Here is a 20,430-nt window from a genome sequence, read left to right on the forward strand (position 1 = left end):
TTTAAGTAGAAAACGTTTCGTGAAGTTAAAGGTTGGTTCGTTCATGTAGAATTAACGAAAATTGTAAAATATGTAACTATAATTAACAACCGTGTTATCGATTCAATTTATACTTTTCGACCTGTAAGGCAAGAACACAGTTAGAAATGTTAAATAAATATGAAAGAAACAATGTTAAAAGAAACACCTAATATAGGTAAGGTATCTTCCGCAAACTTACGTACACGTTATCGAAATGATGAAACGTTATATTGGTGAAACAATATCGCAAGAACATTGCTAATGTATTTCATTTCGAAGATTTCGCTTAATCTGGATTTCTGATAATTCGAATTATAAACGATCGTAATTGTTGTTGCTGCCGTTGGTGTTACTACCACTATTATTAATATTGCTTTTGTCACTATTACTACTGCCCTTATCGCTACTATTATTAATATCATCTGATACTACTATCATTAGTAATACTGTTAATAATGCTACTGATATTGCTGTTACAGTTAATGTATTTACTGCCGCGGTTACTATTATTCTAACTACTATTATTACTGTTGCCATCGCCACTAAGGTTGTTATTACCAGTAAACATTGTGTCCATTGCGTAAAAATACAGATTATGTAGCATGTCTACTTATATATATAATAAATTTAAGGAACATTTTAATTTATTTGTTTTATAGATCATTAACGATTTGTGTATATAAGGGATGCTTTATTTTGTCATACTAGTAAAAGTGATTGCATTTCATCTACCTAATTTGATACGATTGTCTCATATCAAAAGAATATAAGCAGTTAATTACTAATTTCAATGCAACAAGGAAAACGAAATAAAACTATTGTTACAAATGTCAAAGTTATTGGATCGTGATATAAAATTGAAATTGTAGAATATAATTTTTCTCCAAATTAAGTTGAATACCCCCAAAATATTTGACATATTGTTACATATTAACGTAGTATACAGAATTCGTAACTTTATTTCCAAACGCGTATTTAAAGTGGAGTAAAAATGTTCAACTAATAAATACAACGAAACAAGTAAATGAATCGAGGGAAACGAGATATTTATTATGTTGCGATGCATTAATATCGAGTGCTTGATAAATATTATTTTAATACTCTCTCTTAATCTGAATTTAAATGGAAATCTCTGCAACTGGAATTATACTTTCTCACAAAGTTACGATACGAGAAACAATTCCCATCATAACTGATGACGATCTGCGAACGATCGAAACATATATTTCGTTTGATTTCCAAAAATCACCGCAAGCAATAAAGCTACTAATTTCGTCTACTTCATTGGCAAAGATCGAAAATGGCTGAAATGGAAACCCTCTTATTACTGGCAATAAAATTACTTCATACCTCAGTGATCAGGATATTGCGTTCAGACGGTACGTTTCCAGTTCCCCTAATATCGGTTCGCAAAATAAGGGAACTGTAACTGTTGAGTAAGTTGGCAAAGCGATCGACGAGTTAAAAGAACCGAAATTACGGGAAATGGTGCGAAGGGGAGCACGATATTTCACGTGCAACGACTGGCGAGGGGTTACGCTAATTGCGTTCAGACTTCCAAGAATGCTTCGTTGTTACTGCCGAGCGATAATCAAGAATGTAACGCTCTTTCGCATGATACGGGAAGCTCTGGTCAAGGCGAATATACAAGTATATTACCGTCTCCAATCGAACACTCGTGCTCTCCGATCGAAGATACGCAAATGTGTGTCTCACATTCTTAACAAAATTTCACAAGACTCAAAAACGCAACCATTACGTTTGCATGAAAGTAAATGTATTTACGTGCATAGATACATACGCTCGATAACGAATTAATATCACATAGTGTGGACCCCTCGAATTAGAGTTTAAAATAATCGTGCAAATTATAACGCTTTAGAATATATTTATTCTAATATTTGTTTTCACTCTACTAATTAATATACACTGTCATTGAAGGTGCAGGTTTAACTTCGCTCACTAAACTGTATGCAACTTAAATAAATTTAGAATTATGTTCGTTGAAAGTTACATTTAAATTCGCAAACTTTCAAACTGGTGTAAAGTACGTTTCAATGTAAATAGAATTACGTCACTGTGTAATAATGCACGCAAACTTTTCATTAGCATTTAGTCCTTCGATAAAATGTATCGAATCATGCCCGCCATTATTCTTGATTTTAATAAGAACGGTTGACCGTTCAAGTTGAAAGGTCACGCAAGTTAAAGAAACAAACAGTAATGGGGAACGTGTATAGTTGGAACGCATACATTTGCATACATACGTATGCAAATCTCACGAGTGTTAAGGAAGTTCAACTAGGACATTCGTCTAAAATGATTACTGCTTCTACGTTATATTGGATACCGTTTCAACGGATCCGAACCTCCGAATAAGTATAATTCGCTTATTTTAAACAACGTTAAGTATTCAATTTATCAAAAGTATAGCCCTACATAGATAGCGTAGCTCTCAGGTGCAGAGAATAACCGGAAAGCTTTATTCCTCTCTTAAGGGAAACCAGGGATCGTTGCACTCACGAGTTCAAATAGATACATAGATAGGCATTGATTATACACGTATACGTGACTCGAATACAAGGTGTCCTATTTTAATCTTACCGTGAGATTATCTTCTGAATTGTTACTCGAAGCGATTATTACAAATCAAAATTATCCTGCTTCGAGGAGGGAATTTACTGGTCAATGGGATATCGTTCCAACTGCAGTCGTCGTCGAGATACAATAGAAATGAAAGTCGGGATACAATGTTTTAAATGAAATTACAATTTATTTCTTATTATCGTTTCTAATGATACAAAGTCATATTTATATATAAATTCGAAAACTATTTGCGAATTCCTGCGATAAGTGAGTCTTGTACAGTAAATGCTCTAGCTGTTTTTCGAAATGTTTCTCTAATTGACCCTACCCGTGCAACATCGCGACTGAGCCTTGTAAGCTCAATTTAACACTTGGCCAGCGACGCTCGGGTCCGTTTGAACCCCACTCTGCACGTGAAAGACTCGCTCCTTCGATATTCGATACGAAGCACTCTGCTTAGAAGATGCATTTCTCGACGATGGAAGTCTCTGCGACTTCCAAGGGTAGAAACGCATTTGGTCGATAGTGAAATTCTGAATGCAACTGCACCTAGAATAAAGTCGTTGATCGCCGAATAACACGGTCGAGGCACAGTGACTCCGTTCTGGAATTTGTCTGGTGGTCACCCGGCAAAATTGAAATGGAAAACCTTGTACAAAAATCACCAACAGGCTGCGGGGACTGTACAGACACCTGTACAGTAGGCAGCATACGTAGCCTATGTCTGGGTTAGCGGTCTCCATTTCGTGAGATGAACTTGGCTATGTACCTCGACCGGGTTTTCCTCTTTCCTGAACCCTCATCCTTCCTCTTTTCGAGATGAATACACGGTACCGGGGCTGGCTTTGCGTCATTCACGACGTACCTCGGGTACATTGTATTAGCAGCCGCCTCTTCGGCGACCCGGATACTCCTCTACTGATGTCTCGTAAAAAACCCGCAATAATTCTCGCCGACTGCCAGTGCACTGTCTCCTCCTTATCCGTTTTGGTACGGCTCGCTGCAAATCAGAACGCTTTAATGGGATTATGCGATCCCACCGCAAGATGGCCTACCGTACCGATCATCGTTGCTTTTAAAGCAATCCTGGGGAAAATAAGTAACTGCACGTCCATTAAATTGAACCTCGAAGGACAGTGACTTGAGATAATCGTACGATGTCTGAGACGATGTCTGGTTTTGAGAAATTTTATTCCACGACTGATAAATGAAGCTTGTTCAACGCCTTGGAAAGTTTTCAAAATAAGATTTCTTTATAGGTAAGATGAATTAATGGGGATTAGTGATAATTTTAATTTAAGTAGCGATACATTTCTTAGATCCAGTTAACACTTCCATAGGTAATGTGACGATTGTATCGACGTATATGAATAAAACATTCGATTACCAAAATTTGAACAATTGGATTCTCTCCTTTGAAAAATTCACCGCTACTTTTCACTTTATTCGTCCCACACTTGTGGTACACTTTCCTCGCTCGCTATTCGAAATAAATTGAATTAGCGTGTGGTGAGATCGTAGAATTCAGTGGCTTATTGAATTAACGGAGGTGTCTCGCAGATATGGCAGCGTCGAGCCCAATTATGAGAGAGATTTGCCCCTGATCACCAAAACATGCCTTCATCAGTCATGAACAAACATTGGCGACAGCTGATTTGCTAATTGCTTCCATACATTTGAGGCCGGCTTTTGGGAACCGAGTACACAGCCATATAAAACCACTAATGCCACGAATAGCCTAGATAAATTAGCAATCCCACGATTAATCAAATATGATTGAATCTTATGGGAAACTTGATTAGAACCGCAGGTGGGTTCCTCGCATCTATCGAATGTTACAAACGTCTGTTGTGTCGAAGTAACTGCTTACGCAGGTGCAAGAATTTTAATAAATATTCGTTGTTAGTGATAGACATTACCGTTAAAAAATTGATAAAAATTCTTTTATACACCCTATATGAAATGGTATCGAGAAACAATACTTTAATAGAAAAGACATTTTGTAAGATGAATAAAATTAATCCATAAGAAAGAGAAGAAGCTTAATACGTGAATGGAAGTCAGTCTCTCTGCTGAGACATTTTAATTTAATACATATATGTTACTTTTTTATTTGTGCACAATATCGTGTGTAATTTTGTAATTTTAATCTTGACTTCTATTGATTCTAATTTCTAACTGCGTGTAATTTTCATAACACGTTTATTTATCTGAGTATAAATATATTCATTTTTAATCGTTCCACGCAATATCGATCACTTTCTATTTTGTAGGCAAACAATTTTTATAAAATCGAAACACATTGTAGTCCATGTAACCCCAGCGGAAGTTCAAAAGCACAGGACAGCAGGGTTTGTGACTTTTGCATATTTTCACGTAAATGGATTGTTCAAATGAATTTTAATCTCCAAATCTATCGAATATTTTAAGTTCCCGTCTTCTTTGTTTTCATCGAGAAAAGTCTGTCTTTCGGAATAAATTATCTTTTACGTCCAATAGTCGTGCAGCGTAGATATTATAACGAAATTCTTATTTCGTAAACTTTAAATCAAAGGTTTGTCGTTAGATATCTCAAAGAAAGAGTACGATCATCATTCATTGAAACTTTCACTGCAAAGAATATAATTTCTAGCAGGGTATATTTTATAATTAACATCTTAATAAACTGTTAAAAGCTGTAGTGCATCCCATTTCAGCTAACAGACCGTGCTCCCAGCTGCTACCGTCCCATTTGTGCCTCTAGAACAATTTTAGTGACCCTCTCTAAATTAATTTAAGCAAGGGATCTACATGGAATTGCCAATTCCGTATAATACAATAAAATGTTTTATGTCCTTTTATTTATCTAGGATTATCCGTATAAGGACAATGAAACAGATAATTATCAGAATTTTATTAAAGATATTTCAATTCGTAAATCAGATCATAGGTTAACTAATTCTAAGTTGTCTCATTTAGGTTTCTTAATAAGTTATTAACAATAACCTTTCTTAATTGAAAAAAAAATTCTTCTCTTAGGACACGTCAATGCGTTATTATAATAATTCTTTATTAAAATAAATCCATTAATTACGTACAACAGATATTCCGTTAATTAAATTACAAAATAATTTTCAATTCAATTATATCGAGTCGATACGTTCTATTAATATATTATTACTCTGAAATCGTTCGTTTATTCCTAAAGATGCTATTAGAGAACTCGTTTGCACGATTAATTTCATACTAAGGTAACCAGGAGAAACATGCTATAGAGGCGCAGGCAAAGCTTTCTTCTAGACGAGTCTTTTGAAAAATTTAATTAAACATGTATCTGATTGATTGTCAGCTCTTGATCGAAAACTCGCACAGTTTATTCATCCCGTGCAATTCAATAGTGTCTTTCACTGAAAAATGAAAAACGAACGCCACGGAATTGTCAGCGAGTTTTATTTGTACATCGAGCACGAAACGTTTATCCGTTTGATGGTACATGAGTTCGAGGCAAGCATCAAGAATTATTTCCTTCTATTTTCGAATTTCAACTAACAGGGTTTACGTCGAAGCCCGAAGCAAGTCGACGAGCTTTTAAACTTCATCTTAAACTTGTTAATTACTGTGTCCCCGGCATCGATTTTCGCTCAAATTCGATAGAACGTCTACTGTCGGAGGCTTTTTACAACTGCCTCGAGCTGCAGAAAAACTCTTTAATTAAAAATACTTTTAGCGGCAAACGCCAGACGGAAGAAAAGTACGGCTATGTCTCTGCAATGTTTCCTGCGATTTCCACTCGAAAATCAAACTTACTCGTCGGTCTTGCGAATTTACAATTACCTCGCAAATAATAGGATATCATTTTCAATAATACCCCACATATTCGTTGCGAAGTGAAAAATACATTTGAATTAATTGGAGATTCTCAAATATTCGATGCTAGTCAATACATAAATAGAAACTTTGTATAGAGTTGATTCGTATACGGTGTCTCAGATTTTTTCCGACAAACTGCAAGAAATTAATCTATAGACAACGATAAGAAAAATATGTTTTATAAAGATTGGTAATGAACACTGTTACAGAACTGTAAATAAATGTTGTTAGGATTTACGTCCTTTGCAAGACAACAATAATTTTACATCTACAAATACCTGATTATACTTTAATAATGTTAATTATGATTATGTTTGTAACATATATAAAACAAAGCTACTTGATTCGTACTTAATAAATAAGTGTGGCAGTCATTAAAGTACAATTGTAGTTGTAAAATTTCTATAACTAATATATATATTGCGTATAAGTTGCAATTTTGTACTCAGTAACAGGATTCATAACTAGAATTGAAACGTTAATAAATAATATTAAAACCTTAAATTATTCCCACTTATATTTTTCTTACGAAAAACGAGCAAAGAACACTTTCTTTGTTTCCAATTAATATTATATTACCGATAAATCAGTATTGATTGAACACTTTACCGAATTACTGTTACTTAAAAAAGTTGACAAATTTTCAGTCCCTAGTTCAATTGATCGTTATAGCAACAACATTTGTGTTCAAGTCTAAAGAGTCCCGTTACAATGGTACTACACAATGTTATGCCATTTTAGTTCGTAGCAATTTTCATTGAAATCCATATTTATAGGATTACAGAAGTAATTTTACGTTACGTACATTAATTGTATCAATACAGAGAAGCACGTGAATTAACGCTTTGAAATATTCGTTCATTTGTTAACGTTGAATTAATCACTTAAAACGAGCTAACATAAATTATTCAATGATACGTATTATTTATACATTGAAATTCGACGTCTCTGGAACTAATTACAAGTGTGCCAGAGATTCGTTAACCATAATTTTAATGACAATAATTATTCAGGCATTGGATTTAGTTTGCAGTCACGTCCATGTGCACACGTTATGAATGATAAGCGTATTATTAATGTTACCGAGAAGGTAATATTGATTTACGGTCTACTGGGATTATGCTGACAAAATAGAACCGTTAATTACTTTCGTTCGATTCTAAGCGAATCGAAACCTAACTCATGAACCTTCACGCCACGAAATTTTCTGAAACAGTTTCACATGAAATGTAAAGCAATTTTGTCATATAGTTACACGTTATATATTCGTGTCACAGCAACAGTTTACGTATACAACCGATTCTCAAACTCGATATTCACGAAAACTAAGCCGAAAATCAAAACATTTTACTCCATACTTTTTTTTTTCTTATTTTTCCATAAGGAATCACGCCGTGCCCGCTTTTACGTGTTGTTGTGCCAGATTGTGTATGTACATTTATATACACACGTCCGAAAAATAAGAGGTGAAAGAACGTTTCATTAAAATCTGCATTAAACTTATTTAATCTCTAAATTACACAAATTTCTCAGCACTTGCTTCACTCTGTATAATTGCAATATAAGATTCTACTCAAATATTACCATCGGATAAGTTAAATGCTAATGTCATAAGCACATTTTGCGAAGTATTAATTTTCAGAACTGTAATTTTAGGAACTTGATGCTTCTACGGTTTCGCATGTAATTTAAAATTGCTCAACTATAAAATTGCGTTTTGATTGAAACGTTTTTCACTGAACAGAAACCCTGCCTTCGCCTCGCTGTCTGGCACCTTTTCAGTTTATAATAACTTTGCTTTCAGGCCATCAACTTCATCTTTTCGTTTTTACTGGAATAATTCGTATAATTTACAAGCATGAAATCGATTTCATAAAATACTATTCAAAATACATGATAAATATTGAAATAATAACTCGAGTTGTAATCATTTCTAACGATGTTTATGATAATTTCACTGTAACACTAATTTTAGTATAAATATGGATAGAATATTGAATAATGTCCATAAGTGACTATATTATTAATAATAAGTATTGTTAATATCAACGTGCAAAAGAATAAGATAGTTTTTTGATTAATAATGATGCACGTATAGTCTGAGATAGAATAAATTAAAATTTTTTCTTTAAATCATACTTAGTAATCTTTAAGAAAAAGAAGGAAGATACATTTACACGTAAAACAATTGAAATGTTTCATTTATGTGAAAACAATGTATCAAATGTATTTTACAAATGATACAACGAAAAAATAGCATATTTACGCCAATAAAAGTATTTAATTTGTTTGTAAGAATAAAATTCCGTACCATATCAGGTGTCTGATTATTCATTGACACATTCTACTGATTTTACAGGTGTAAGTCCCGCTATTTGTTTACTTATCTCCGTATAATAGGAATTAGAAATTCATTTACTTAAACTAGAAATAAAAGGATTAATTTTTAAACTGATACTTTTAGTTTATGTGTGTTCTGGCTTTACATTAGATGCAACATATATTTCCCATTACTTCGTAACTTCTTACTGTTTTTAACTTTAAAGCAGCTTTAGACAGGGTAAACTAAGTTCTATATAAACAAGTATATTGTTCTTCAGAACACACCGTTTTAGCCATCAGGGAGTACAGCTCTCTTCGGATTAACAAAAAATTTTCTTATAAACAAACAATTGTTTAGTTCAGTTGAATAGGGCCATATTTGCTGGGCCCTTTGTCTACAGTTTGAATTTCAACCACAGTTCTTCAACATTATAAATTTACGGCACCAAATAGTCTATAAGAAGTCTACAGACATACAATGTTATGTATCGAGATTTTCTGAGAATACACTAAATATGTTACATATGCATAATGGTACTCTGTACGGTTTGTGCGTTGTTGAAAATCTATGTATCTATACATCTTGTGTTCTGTCACTCGTGTGATAAATTCTAAGCCTTTCTGACTGGTGGAGGAATCGAAATCTCCAAGGAAAAGTTGAGTGTAGTCAGCAGAAGATTGGATGTTTGAAATTCATAGAAGGTGTAGGAAAAAGTGAAGCTGAAAGTAAAGAAAAGTCGTGGAAAGTGAAGTGATAGTAATAGAGGGTCTGGGAAAATAACGAAAGAGAAATAACATTTGACATTACAGTAATTTTCATCTACAACTAACAATTTTTCCTCAGATTTAGATAACGAAATCACGACTATGTTGCTTTAATGTGAGTGATTCATCTCATTGACTAACCATCGAGACCAATCATCATCGCACTACGAATTAAATTCTATACTCTAATGAAAATTAAAATTCGTATATTTTTCATTACATCTTCATGACAGGATAATCGATTCATGAGATTTAGCTAATGCAAACTAGTTCAAACACGATCATATTCAGATTACTTTCACGTACATATAGTTAAAAGTTTAAAATGGATTCGAATTTATTGATAATTTAATTAACCAAGTTTAGTTAGTTTTCTTTGATTTTTCTTTGTTTCCTGTTGAGTGGATTCCAGTTGTCTGGGATGAAATATTTATCAATAATCCATCTACCATTTATAGCGTTAGTTGTTACGTTACTATCTTCTCTTACGGTTTATTTCGAAGACGTGATGTTGAGTGAATTTTATGTTTGTATATTTCTACAGCAGAACGAGTACAGTGACGCCTCGCATAGAATTACAAAATGCAGATTAATATTACCGATGTAGAGGTATTATTTGACCTTTAATGGCACAAGTGACACCGTGAATTATATAATCGTTATTATATTCTGCGTGTTTCATAATAGTATTGGTGTTTGGGTTAACTCTTCTGTAGTTCAAAACAGGGTGTTTGGTGTTGGAATCTACCCCAATTAGCAAGAGATTAGAGTGCGCTACATTGTATCCAGGTCAGCTTGTAGGATTTTAGTTTAGAATGGAAGGAGCTACACAAACTGATCCTATAATAACGTTGATTTTAGTATTCAGTTTGACAAACATGACTCCACGACTTAGCAGATTGAGTTACAGTATTTTCTCAAATCTGTCGGAGTCATAAACAAGGATAAAGGGAACAACAAATTTTACCAATCCCCCGAATATTATTATATTAAATTTATCAATATCCGAGACGTGTAAAGTTGTTTGTCGAGTGGTGGAGTTTGTTTGGTCCCGGGCGTGTTTGCAGGGTTTTAAATTTGGTTTCTGCGCGGCTTGGAGGATTGGGTTTCTCAAGGTTGGATAAAGGTGTAGGTTTCTGGTTGCTAGTCAATACTCCTTCCTGTGAGGTGTCCACGAGAAGCTAGGTTAACCGATGCAGTTTTGTAGCTCTGCTCGATGTTCGCTCGTTACAGGTTTGCCGCTGAATGACCTATATTACTGCACCTTTTTTTTCTGCGCAAGCGGCTCTTTTTATACTTCTCTCGGTGGAGCCCGCCACCCAATCAGCTTTTTCCGGGTGCCGCGTACGGAGTTTTATTACCCTTCGTACTTAACGGTCCCAACGCGCGTCGCTCGCTTACCTCTAAACCATGCTATACTATGTTCAATGTTGAAGCTGAAAATCGCAGAAAGCATAAATCGACGTTTGATCGAAATAATCAATTCGAAATTTTTATCGTTTCTTCCTCTGAACTATACTATTCTACGTTAAATGTTAAAGCTGAAAATCACAGAAAGCATAAATCAACGTTTGATCGAAATAATCAATTCGAAATTTTTATCGTTTCTTCCTCTGAACCATGCTATTCTATGTTAAATGTTAAAGTTGAAAATCACAGAGAGCATAATTCGACGTTTGATCGAAATAATCAATTCGAAATTTTTATCGTTTCTTCCTCTGAACCATACTATTCTACGTTAAATGTTAAAGCTGAAAATCACAGAAAGCATAAATCAACGTTTGATCGAAATAATCAATTCGAAATTTTAATCGTTCCTTCCTCTAAACCATGTTATACTATGTTCAATGTTGAAGCTGAAAATCGCAGAAAGCATAAATCGACGTTTGATCGAAATAATCAATTCGAAATTTTAATCATTTCTTCCTCTGAACCATACTATTCTACGTTAAATGTTAAAGCTGAAAGTCACAGAAAGCATAAATCGACGTTTGATCGAAATAATCAATTCGAAATTTTAATCATTTCTTCCTCTGAACCATGCTAAATTGCAGAAAGCATAAATCGAAGTTTGATCGAAATAATCAATTCGAAATTTTAATCGTTTCTTCCTCTGAACCATGCTATTCTGTGTTAAATGTTAAAACTGAAAATCGCAGAAAGCATAAATCGACGTTTGATCGAAATAATCAATTCGAAATTTGAATCCTTTCCACGTCCATAGAAAGAGACGTAATCAAGATCATCGTTTTAGTAAATTTTCTCTTTCCATAAAAAATATTATTTCATTCGATACGACTCGTAGAAGTTTTGTATAACGTAAAATCTTTAGTTGGGGAGTCATACAAGGAACACGTTAGAAACATCTATTTATCGATGTTTACTTGTCTGTAAAAGTTATATTAATATAAGTGCAAGATCGATATCAGTGAGCTTCCACCACGTATCAATAATTTCATGCTTCACCAGCTGCGAATATGTAAGATTATGTGAACAGCTGCATCTATCGTTAAGTTTTCTGCGTTAATTTAACCTGTTATAGCCTAATATCGATTCTCGCTCGCTTTAACGACGAGCTTCTGTGGTATACAACATAGTAGCGAACTCATGTGTGATTCAACTGAAAATTGATGACGTAGTTGAGAACACACCTTATGGGCGTTAGTATCCGTCAAGTTTTAGTTTCGTCGAGAAACCCTTATAAAATTGTTTGCCCGAAATTGAACAAGTGTATTTTAGTGTAACACGTACCGGAATATATCTTCGAATGGTAAAATGTATTTAGAAAAGACAAGTGGATAAATGGTTTGTTCGTTTAAATAAATAATATTATTAGATGTGTTTGTAGTATTAAAAACTATCCGAATCGTTACGTGTGGGTGACAGTTAAATTTAAGAAGAGAAAATAATACGTACACTGTAAATGACAGTTAAACGTAAGAAAACAAAATAACACGTACACTGTAAATGACATGCAGTACACGACAACCGCAACATACACAGGATCGCGAACTTGGCACCAAAAGGAAACCGAGATTATGTACATCGATGCAGCTACATTAAAACGAAGCATAAACCGTGAGCCGGCACGCTACAGTTGCCAATTCACAGCCAGCGTTACGTATGCTTTAGTTACTCCCTTTACTTTACCTGTACCCTGCAAATCCTAAGTACTTTCTCGCGATTTCCAGCCTGATTAATGCTTCTGAAAATGCACTATGTGTTTCAACGTTTAACTTTACCTTTGGTGAAGTTTCGGGGAGTTTATGATGCGTCCTATCCTAGCAATGGTGCCTAGCTGAATCTTATTCTAGATGTGTTTTGATAAATCCGTAGATAGAGACAAAGCACATCAAATTTTGATACGTTCCAAGGATGTGAATTATAAATCTGTAATTCAATTGTTAGAATATCACAAGGAGAAGAGTCATACGTAGGTCAATTTATCTATTCGTGATTAAATACTTTAAAATGTTTCAATTCGATCAAACGGGTGATTATCTTTCTAAACGAGAAATTTCTATCAATTTAGTCGCAATTTTTATTCCTAGAAATTAAAAAGTTGAAATATCACCTTTGATATTGCAATCGGTATGAGTAAAATTTTATAACAACCTTTTCAGACCATTATAAGCACACACACGATTCAATGTATATATTATATAATAATTTTATATATATATGTGCATACTTGTTCTTTGAATCCACAGTACTCTTTTTCGGAATGCTCAAAGCAAGTTGGTATGGTAGAATTTGTTTCTTCTAACAGGCAATGGCCAAGTTCTGTGGAGTTTCTATATTCATCGCGGACACTGATGTTTTTCTCCCAGTGAAAGGGGATTTTAGAGCGACTAGGGGCGAGAATTCCGAAATTACAGGGGACTGAAATTTAATGAGATTCTTTGTGTTGATCTGGTGCGCGAAAATACACAAGTACTGCTGCCTTTAAAGGCGCAAAGTGCGAGTTAAATGGACGCTATATACCAATACGAAAGGAAACTCGAAGTCTGTTAAAATACTACAAGAAGAGAGATACTTCAAAAGGTCTGCATTTGTATATCAACTGCATACTTGTTATAAAAGAAGCGAAATAATTTACAACGAATCTCAACATTTGCGACGATACAGGAAAACTTAAATATTTATTATTCATCGATACGAATTTCAGAGCTACTTATACAATATTATATCAATACTTACACTGTTGTTATTTTTATAAAAATTATAACGATTGCTTGCTTGACAGAAATTCATATTAATAACTGTTCTAATCGTTGCAAGCCTTACGAGTTTATAACTTCTTCGACTATAATTTTTTAGATTACAGTAATGTAATTTTCACATACTCAAAATGAAAGAAACTATTTACAAGGTGTCTATTTTTATCAAATATGCGAAAACGGTAAAGTAATTTGTATTTACCAAATATGGGAAATCATTGTGGCAATAAAGCTTGTTCTAAGATTGAAACGAGTTCAATATTCGATATAGAAACAAGCAAACGATCGAACTTTTATCAAAGAGGAAAGAAAATTTATTTATTCAAAACAAGGTGATCAATTTGGAACGCTCTGTATTAATAGGAATTGTCTACCTTAGGAAAGTGAAATGTTGTCGATAAATAATATCGACACTGACTTGGTAGTCGGTACAGTCAATATTGGAGAAAAATCTTATTATTGTTGCGGTGAACGGATTCGAAACGCTAACAACTAACTCGTCGCTATTTCGTGGCTGCGAATGACAATGTTTTATCTCCCAGAATGCTGATGGTCGTTTTCACTGAAAAATGAGTGTTTCTTGCGCCACAGGGTCGTTCGTCGAATTACAGGCCATAAATTAGACCGTACGGCTTCAGAGTGCTCGGAGAAAAAATAAATGTTCCCACCAAAATTGTAAAGGTGCTCGCGAAAGAAATCCATCGCCTGCAGCAACAGAAAATACACGATTACTCGAATCTTTCGCTCGACTCTTCGTAAAAGTGTCTCCAATTTCTCGATTAACGCACAAATATTCCGTGAATTCCGTTTCGTGGCAAACTTACACAATTCACTGAAAACAAATTCACGATTCCCATATCCTCTCAATTTACGAATCTAAGAATTCCAGAAATTGATTACAATTTTACTCGAGATTAGTTACTACAATCATGAAATTACTTATAATAATACTCTACTTTAACAACTGAAACTAGCACGAAATCGATAAAAGTGTCTAAAAATACGTATACGAAAGATTAAGGTGTGAAAAAAATATCTTTCTCGAAACGAGTTTTTAAAATCTACGAAAAGATAGTGTCGTTGGGAGCCAATTGGAGGACTATACGGTGGATGTTGAAGCTGTTTGAGATCACTGTCCTTAATGGCAGCTTTCGTAACTGCACCGGTGTGAATTGGAGCATCGTCGTGCAATAAATGCACCCCTTTTGTTAACTTTCTATGTCTTTTCTTGCAAATGCTTCTGCCATTGCTTGTGCAATAGTCTGTACGTAATATTGCGCATTTACAGCAATTCCGAAATATTGAGTCCATAATCTTTCTTAGCGAGATACTTTGACTTTCCTTGGGAATGGTTCGCTTCTCGTCATTCCAGTGATATTTCCTTTTTAATAGAAGATTCTATTAAAGTATCTGCTCCAATTTTACCACTCCGTTACAACGAATTCCATTGCCACGTCTGCACTGATCTTACAAAGTTTCAGAAATGAACTTAATCTTGAGATCGTCTTAACCTTGCTGTAACTCAAACACCAATAACAATAGTAGGTAATTTGCCCTTTAGCGATTTAATACTATAACTCAACACCATTTGTAATCGAATACTATTCTAAATTTTGTCATTGAATGCAAATATTTTACTTATTTTTAGTACTATATCTTAATGTAATAATTATATAATTATACGAGTGAACGAGGGCAAGATTCTTTTTCTTTTCTCTATTATTCATAGCAATCTTGATAAAAACACTCACTAAATATAAAAATTGTACTCTATATTAATCTATTGGTAAAATATTCGTTTTCTCATTCTGTACGAAATCTAATTTGAGAAATATTTTCTAGTAACTGCAGATAATTCTGTTAAAGTTATCGATTTCGTGATGTCTATCCTCAGATTTGAACGAATTTCTGAAATTTCTAGAAATTCTGTACTTTAATTTTGTCCGGGTAATTAATCATTTTCGTGTACGTAAGACTTTCGTACGTAATTAATACGTATTAATTATTCGTTAACTGTTTCCGTAACAAATATAAACGATGTCGAGGTAACAATAGTACAGTGTTGCGGGCAAAAATTCTACATCGTAATCCCAAAACATATACAGTTACATAACTTTCAATCGAGATTTCTCAAAATTCGATTTTACTCCGTGCACGGTTTCGGCCTCCCGATCCCCTCTAGCCTGCTCAGTAACAACGCGCTTCTCAAACTATTTCCCCAAAAAGTTTAGAGGCAATGTAAAGTGGAACGCAGCCGCTTTCAAGTTGATAACGTGCACGTGCACGTGGCTACGTCGCGCCGCACTCCTGCGAGCTCCCATATTTGTCATCCTCGAACAATTCAGCCGGCTTATCCCTGCTAGCCGATTTTCCCTGCATTCTGTGCCGTCCTGGCGTATTTAACGGACAAGAATGCACGCGTGACAGAAATGCCATAGCGTCACCCGGAGGGTTCCGTTTATGAACCCAGAGACACATATAAACGCGACGAACGAGGGGAAAACGATGAACAACCGAAGAGTAGATCGGGACCAGAGCCGAATGTTATTTTCTGAAACTTTCGATCGATACAGTTTTCTAAGCACCTATTAATCTCATAAATATCCATTTGCCAACCAACTAAACCAGAAACGCGAAACAACGATATTTAAAAATCACTCTTTCGCCTTAATACCGAAATATAAATAAATGACACTTAAATTCAAAGACACCGATAATAATTATTACTGTTATATAATTGTACTTTTTTATTGCACTTGAGATTATATACACTACAGAAATAAGAATATAATACAGATACTAACTTTAATCTAATCGGAATAATAAACACGTAAGGATTGTGCAATTTTTCACAAGCATGTGAGTAACTATTTTGTGAATAATATACGGTAAAGAATTACTACGAGTATTGAAGCTTACAGATCAATTTCACGTATTTTCATTTTTGTACATATTATATAGAGAGTAAGAGAAAAATGTTTGCATATGATTAAAATAAATGAAGCTGTTGGTCAAACTCAAGATGAGAATTAAACTACAAATGATATTTACTATTTAACCGGTTTTCTCCTTTAATCTTCGCTCTTGTTTATCCGCTCGAGATTATATTTTCTTTCAATCTTTGGATGTCATTATGAGCGAATTATTTATACGAAAACCGGAATTGCGTTCCGACGGGAAGAATAAGGAAAACATAATTATGATGTTTGCAGTGTAGTGATTAAAATAAGGAGGATCGGACGAACACAGTCGTATTTAAGAATGAATAAGAATAACGTCGTGGGGCGAAGCGGGTATAAAAATCTCGAAGAGAGGCAGTTTAACGATAACTTTGAACGATGAACGAAACAATTGAAAAACAATCCCCAATTGAACATCTGTTCAATGTACGGTAGTGTATTTTCCCCACGTATTTTCACAACGTAATTTTTGGCTCACGATTTGTTTCAGGGGAACACCCAGCAGCGATGCAACATGGGAACTCGAGCAATAGCGGCGCAGCAACGAGGACACTCGCGTTGCTGCTATTACTACTGCACGCCGGTTCGTTCGCAAGGTGACTGGCCGATTACGAATCCTTTCAATAAGAACACAAGCAAAAGTCGTTTCTCCTTCGCGTAACCGAACAAGGACAAAATGGAAGGAGGGATAGGAAGCAACAGCGAGGAGCGACTCTATCAGCAGTGATCGCCCTGTGCCCCTATGTATCACCTTTGATCCTCCTTTCGACTGATCGACAAAGAAAGCAGACAGGTCGGCAGGTCGTCAAAGAAACTCCTGGCAAAGAAATTTCGAGGTGCCTTGAGATTGGTGACCGCTGGACTCCTGGCTGCTCGTGCTCTCCACGGATGTCCCGATGATTCCAGATAGTGGATTACCTCCGACTTGAGAATAGTAAATCCGCAAGTGCGTCTAAAAGCGATGTGTGTTCTCGGCTTCTTGTTTGTATACGTAGATATCCCGAGTCGTTCACGTCACGAGTAAAACTGTTCCCCAGTGACGAGCACGGTTCTTTCTTCGAGGCGGTGTCAAGCCAAGCACAAGTTGCACGAACTCATAAACTCGATTTTTCTTTCCGTTCGATGAAGAGGGGAGTCGAACGAGGGTCTCGAGAGGAGAATTCGACAACATGTAAATGGGTGTTTAGTATGAGGCAGTTGGACTCGGTGCGATCCATAAAATGTTTAGCGTCTACGATAATCAAGGATCTGCGCGGTTCATTCTCGTAATTAACGGGCACACTGGATTGCTGCCAATTTGGATGCGTGCCACGTTTTCAGGTAACGCTCCTGGCTATTGTTCCGAAGACGAAAGAGGACGATCATGCGCAATTTCGATGGTTTCACCTTACCAAATTTTTCATTCACTTTTAAGAAACACGACGGGTCGTAAGATATTTACGGTCACTCGGATCAAATTGAACGCAACTATTTACTCGAACGGTACACGTTATTGAAATTGAATCTTTTAAATTCACGTAAATGTCGATCTCGCGGAGCTATTATTTTCGTGTAAATAGACTCTTAAATATAGAATGACGCCACGCAAATTTTATAGCGTCAAACGTATGCAAACACTGGAAATCCATTGTCATATTGACGTATATTGGAGTTTATTTTAGGAAAACGACAGTTAAATGGACGAAACGCGATTGAATAATCGACATATTTCTATTCAATTCTGTTAACGGTACGACGAACACTGCTCGTACAGACGTTCATTTATTCATGAATCTATTTCCTAGTTTACAAGTCGAAACTCTTTGATTTTGTAAAATAACGTACTCGACTCGTGTACTCTGTGAGCGATCCTATGAATCTTTATGTAATAACAAATTGATTCCAAATGGTATTGACGAAATGTTAAATTGGTCAGTTTAAAATACTGTTGTTAATAAATTATAAGCACGAAATTTACAGTTTAATGGAATTCATTGAAAGGAACAACAGAAGTTTTAATGAAATAACGTTCAAGAGATATTGAGCTGTTTAATTTGCAAACTGTTATACATCAATTCAGTCGTTCGTTTACATTTAAAATATGGGCTTCTTCGCGTGGGGTGTACGTAACGAATAAGTTAGATTAAACGAGAAGTTAAGTAAATTTTAATTACAGATAATATTTCAAAGAACTCACATTTACATTTCCTTAAAAGTAAGTGAAACATTTCTGTGATTTCAAACGTATCTTTATTAAAACTTTCCTAATCCCAATTAACCATTAATCGGTAAAATTTGTATTTATACTTTATATATTAAGTTGTAAATCGGTGACGAAACATAACACGCACAAAATAAATTTAAATAAGTTTTGTATAGATATTAGAGTTCTTAAAAGCTGAAAATGAACACATTGATTCAAATCACTGTTTAATGATCATTCTGGCTATTGTTTGACACCAATACCAATACTCATATATGTATGTCTAATGAGAAAAGTCGAAGAATCATTCTCAGTTGATCGTATTTGTAGTTTTTCCATCTTTTGTATTGATTATAAAACTTAAACATACATGTACACTCTTGAACATTATCAGTCATGATAATATTGGAAGAAATTTGTCTTTACTTTAGATGCCAAAATAATCGTATTTTATTTATGGCGTGGTAAACCGTTGATAATTTGGCCATTCGAATATTGTTTTGTTTGGTAGATATTTTTCTATAGAAAAAATTCTATAAGAAACAACGAAAGTAATAAGAAGTTGAACACGAATGGCGATTCGACCCTTGTTCAATATTCTTCTAGTTAACAAAAAAAAATGAACGTGATCCAAAATTGCGACGTTTGTGACAATATTCGTTTCATTTATAAAAATTAGATGTTTCTCCCTAATTATCCCAAACTTTGGAGTTATCAATCTTAAATATGGGCAAATTTTATTTGAAATAAAAATGAAAGTAACATTTCAGTCTTTTATTTTCCACGATGTTATTTAAACGTAATTGAAATATCAATTTATTTGGAATAATATTATTTCAAATAATCTATGAAATGATAGTGTTATCATTCACACATCTAATAACATTTATTTGCACATCTAATAACATTTAAAAATAGAAGGTTAATCATCCTGCAATGAAGCATGTAACATTTTCATTTTGTACGGAAATCTATTGAACACCCTGTATATTTGTGATTTATATAAATCATTACTACATGGTTTAATGAAATTGAATACAAACATTTACTTACGTAAATATCAATGAAGTATATTCGTTGCGCTAATTTCTCGCTATTGTTTACTTATTTAATTGTTTTTCTTTTCCTGTTTCTTGAAACCTCATCATTTCATTATTTCAACCGTGCAAAGAAATTTCAAATTTCGTCTATTGAAAAATTTTCCGTCACAATGCATTGTCACAACACGTCTGGTATGTCCGAGTGTATTTCATTTATATTTTAAACGCTCAATTATTAGTTTCAGAGTTATTACATGATATAATATAAAGCAATTGTATTTTAGAAATTAAATAATCACGAACTAAGGTAAATCTTGTAAGTCTGATCCGTATTCATTTCTAGAATTAATCGTTTCTACGAATTGTAAAAAGTCACAGTGTACAGGTCCTTTGATATAGGTGAAAGGGCAACTAAATCTTCACGAGCGTTAAATCGTTGCTTTCGGTTTTATTTTAATATGAATTTTTCATCGTTCGATGCAAGA

The 20,430-nt window shown here is 34.4% G+C and overlaps 1 protein-coding gene across 2 annotated transcripts in view; it reads left to right on the forward strand.

The window, feature by feature from the left end:
• The window catches only part of LOC143144172 (protein amalgam), a 142,943-nt gene extending 123,920 nt beyond the window's left edge, over nucleotides 1–19,023 (forward strand). For both annotated transcript variants that reach the window (XM_076306290.1, XM_076306289.1), the window contains exon 7: nucleotides 17,214–19,023. In XM_076306290.1, the coding sequence (XP_076162405.1) occupies nucleotides 17,214–17,256 (43 nt within the window). In that variant the 3' untranslated portion in view covers nucleotides 17,257–19,023. The remainder of the gene's footprint in view (nucleotides 1–17,213) is intronic.
• The last annotated feature ends 1,407 nt before the right edge of the window (nucleotides 19,024–20,430 follow it).

This window comes from Ptiloglossa arizonensis, chromosome 3 (genome assembly GCF_051014685.1).
Source record: "Ptiloglossa arizonensis isolate GNS036 chromosome 3, iyPtiAriz1_principal, whole genome shotgun sequence".
Lineage (NCBI taxonomy): Eukaryota > Metazoa > Arthropoda > Insecta > Hymenoptera > Colletidae > Ptiloglossa > Ptiloglossa arizonensis.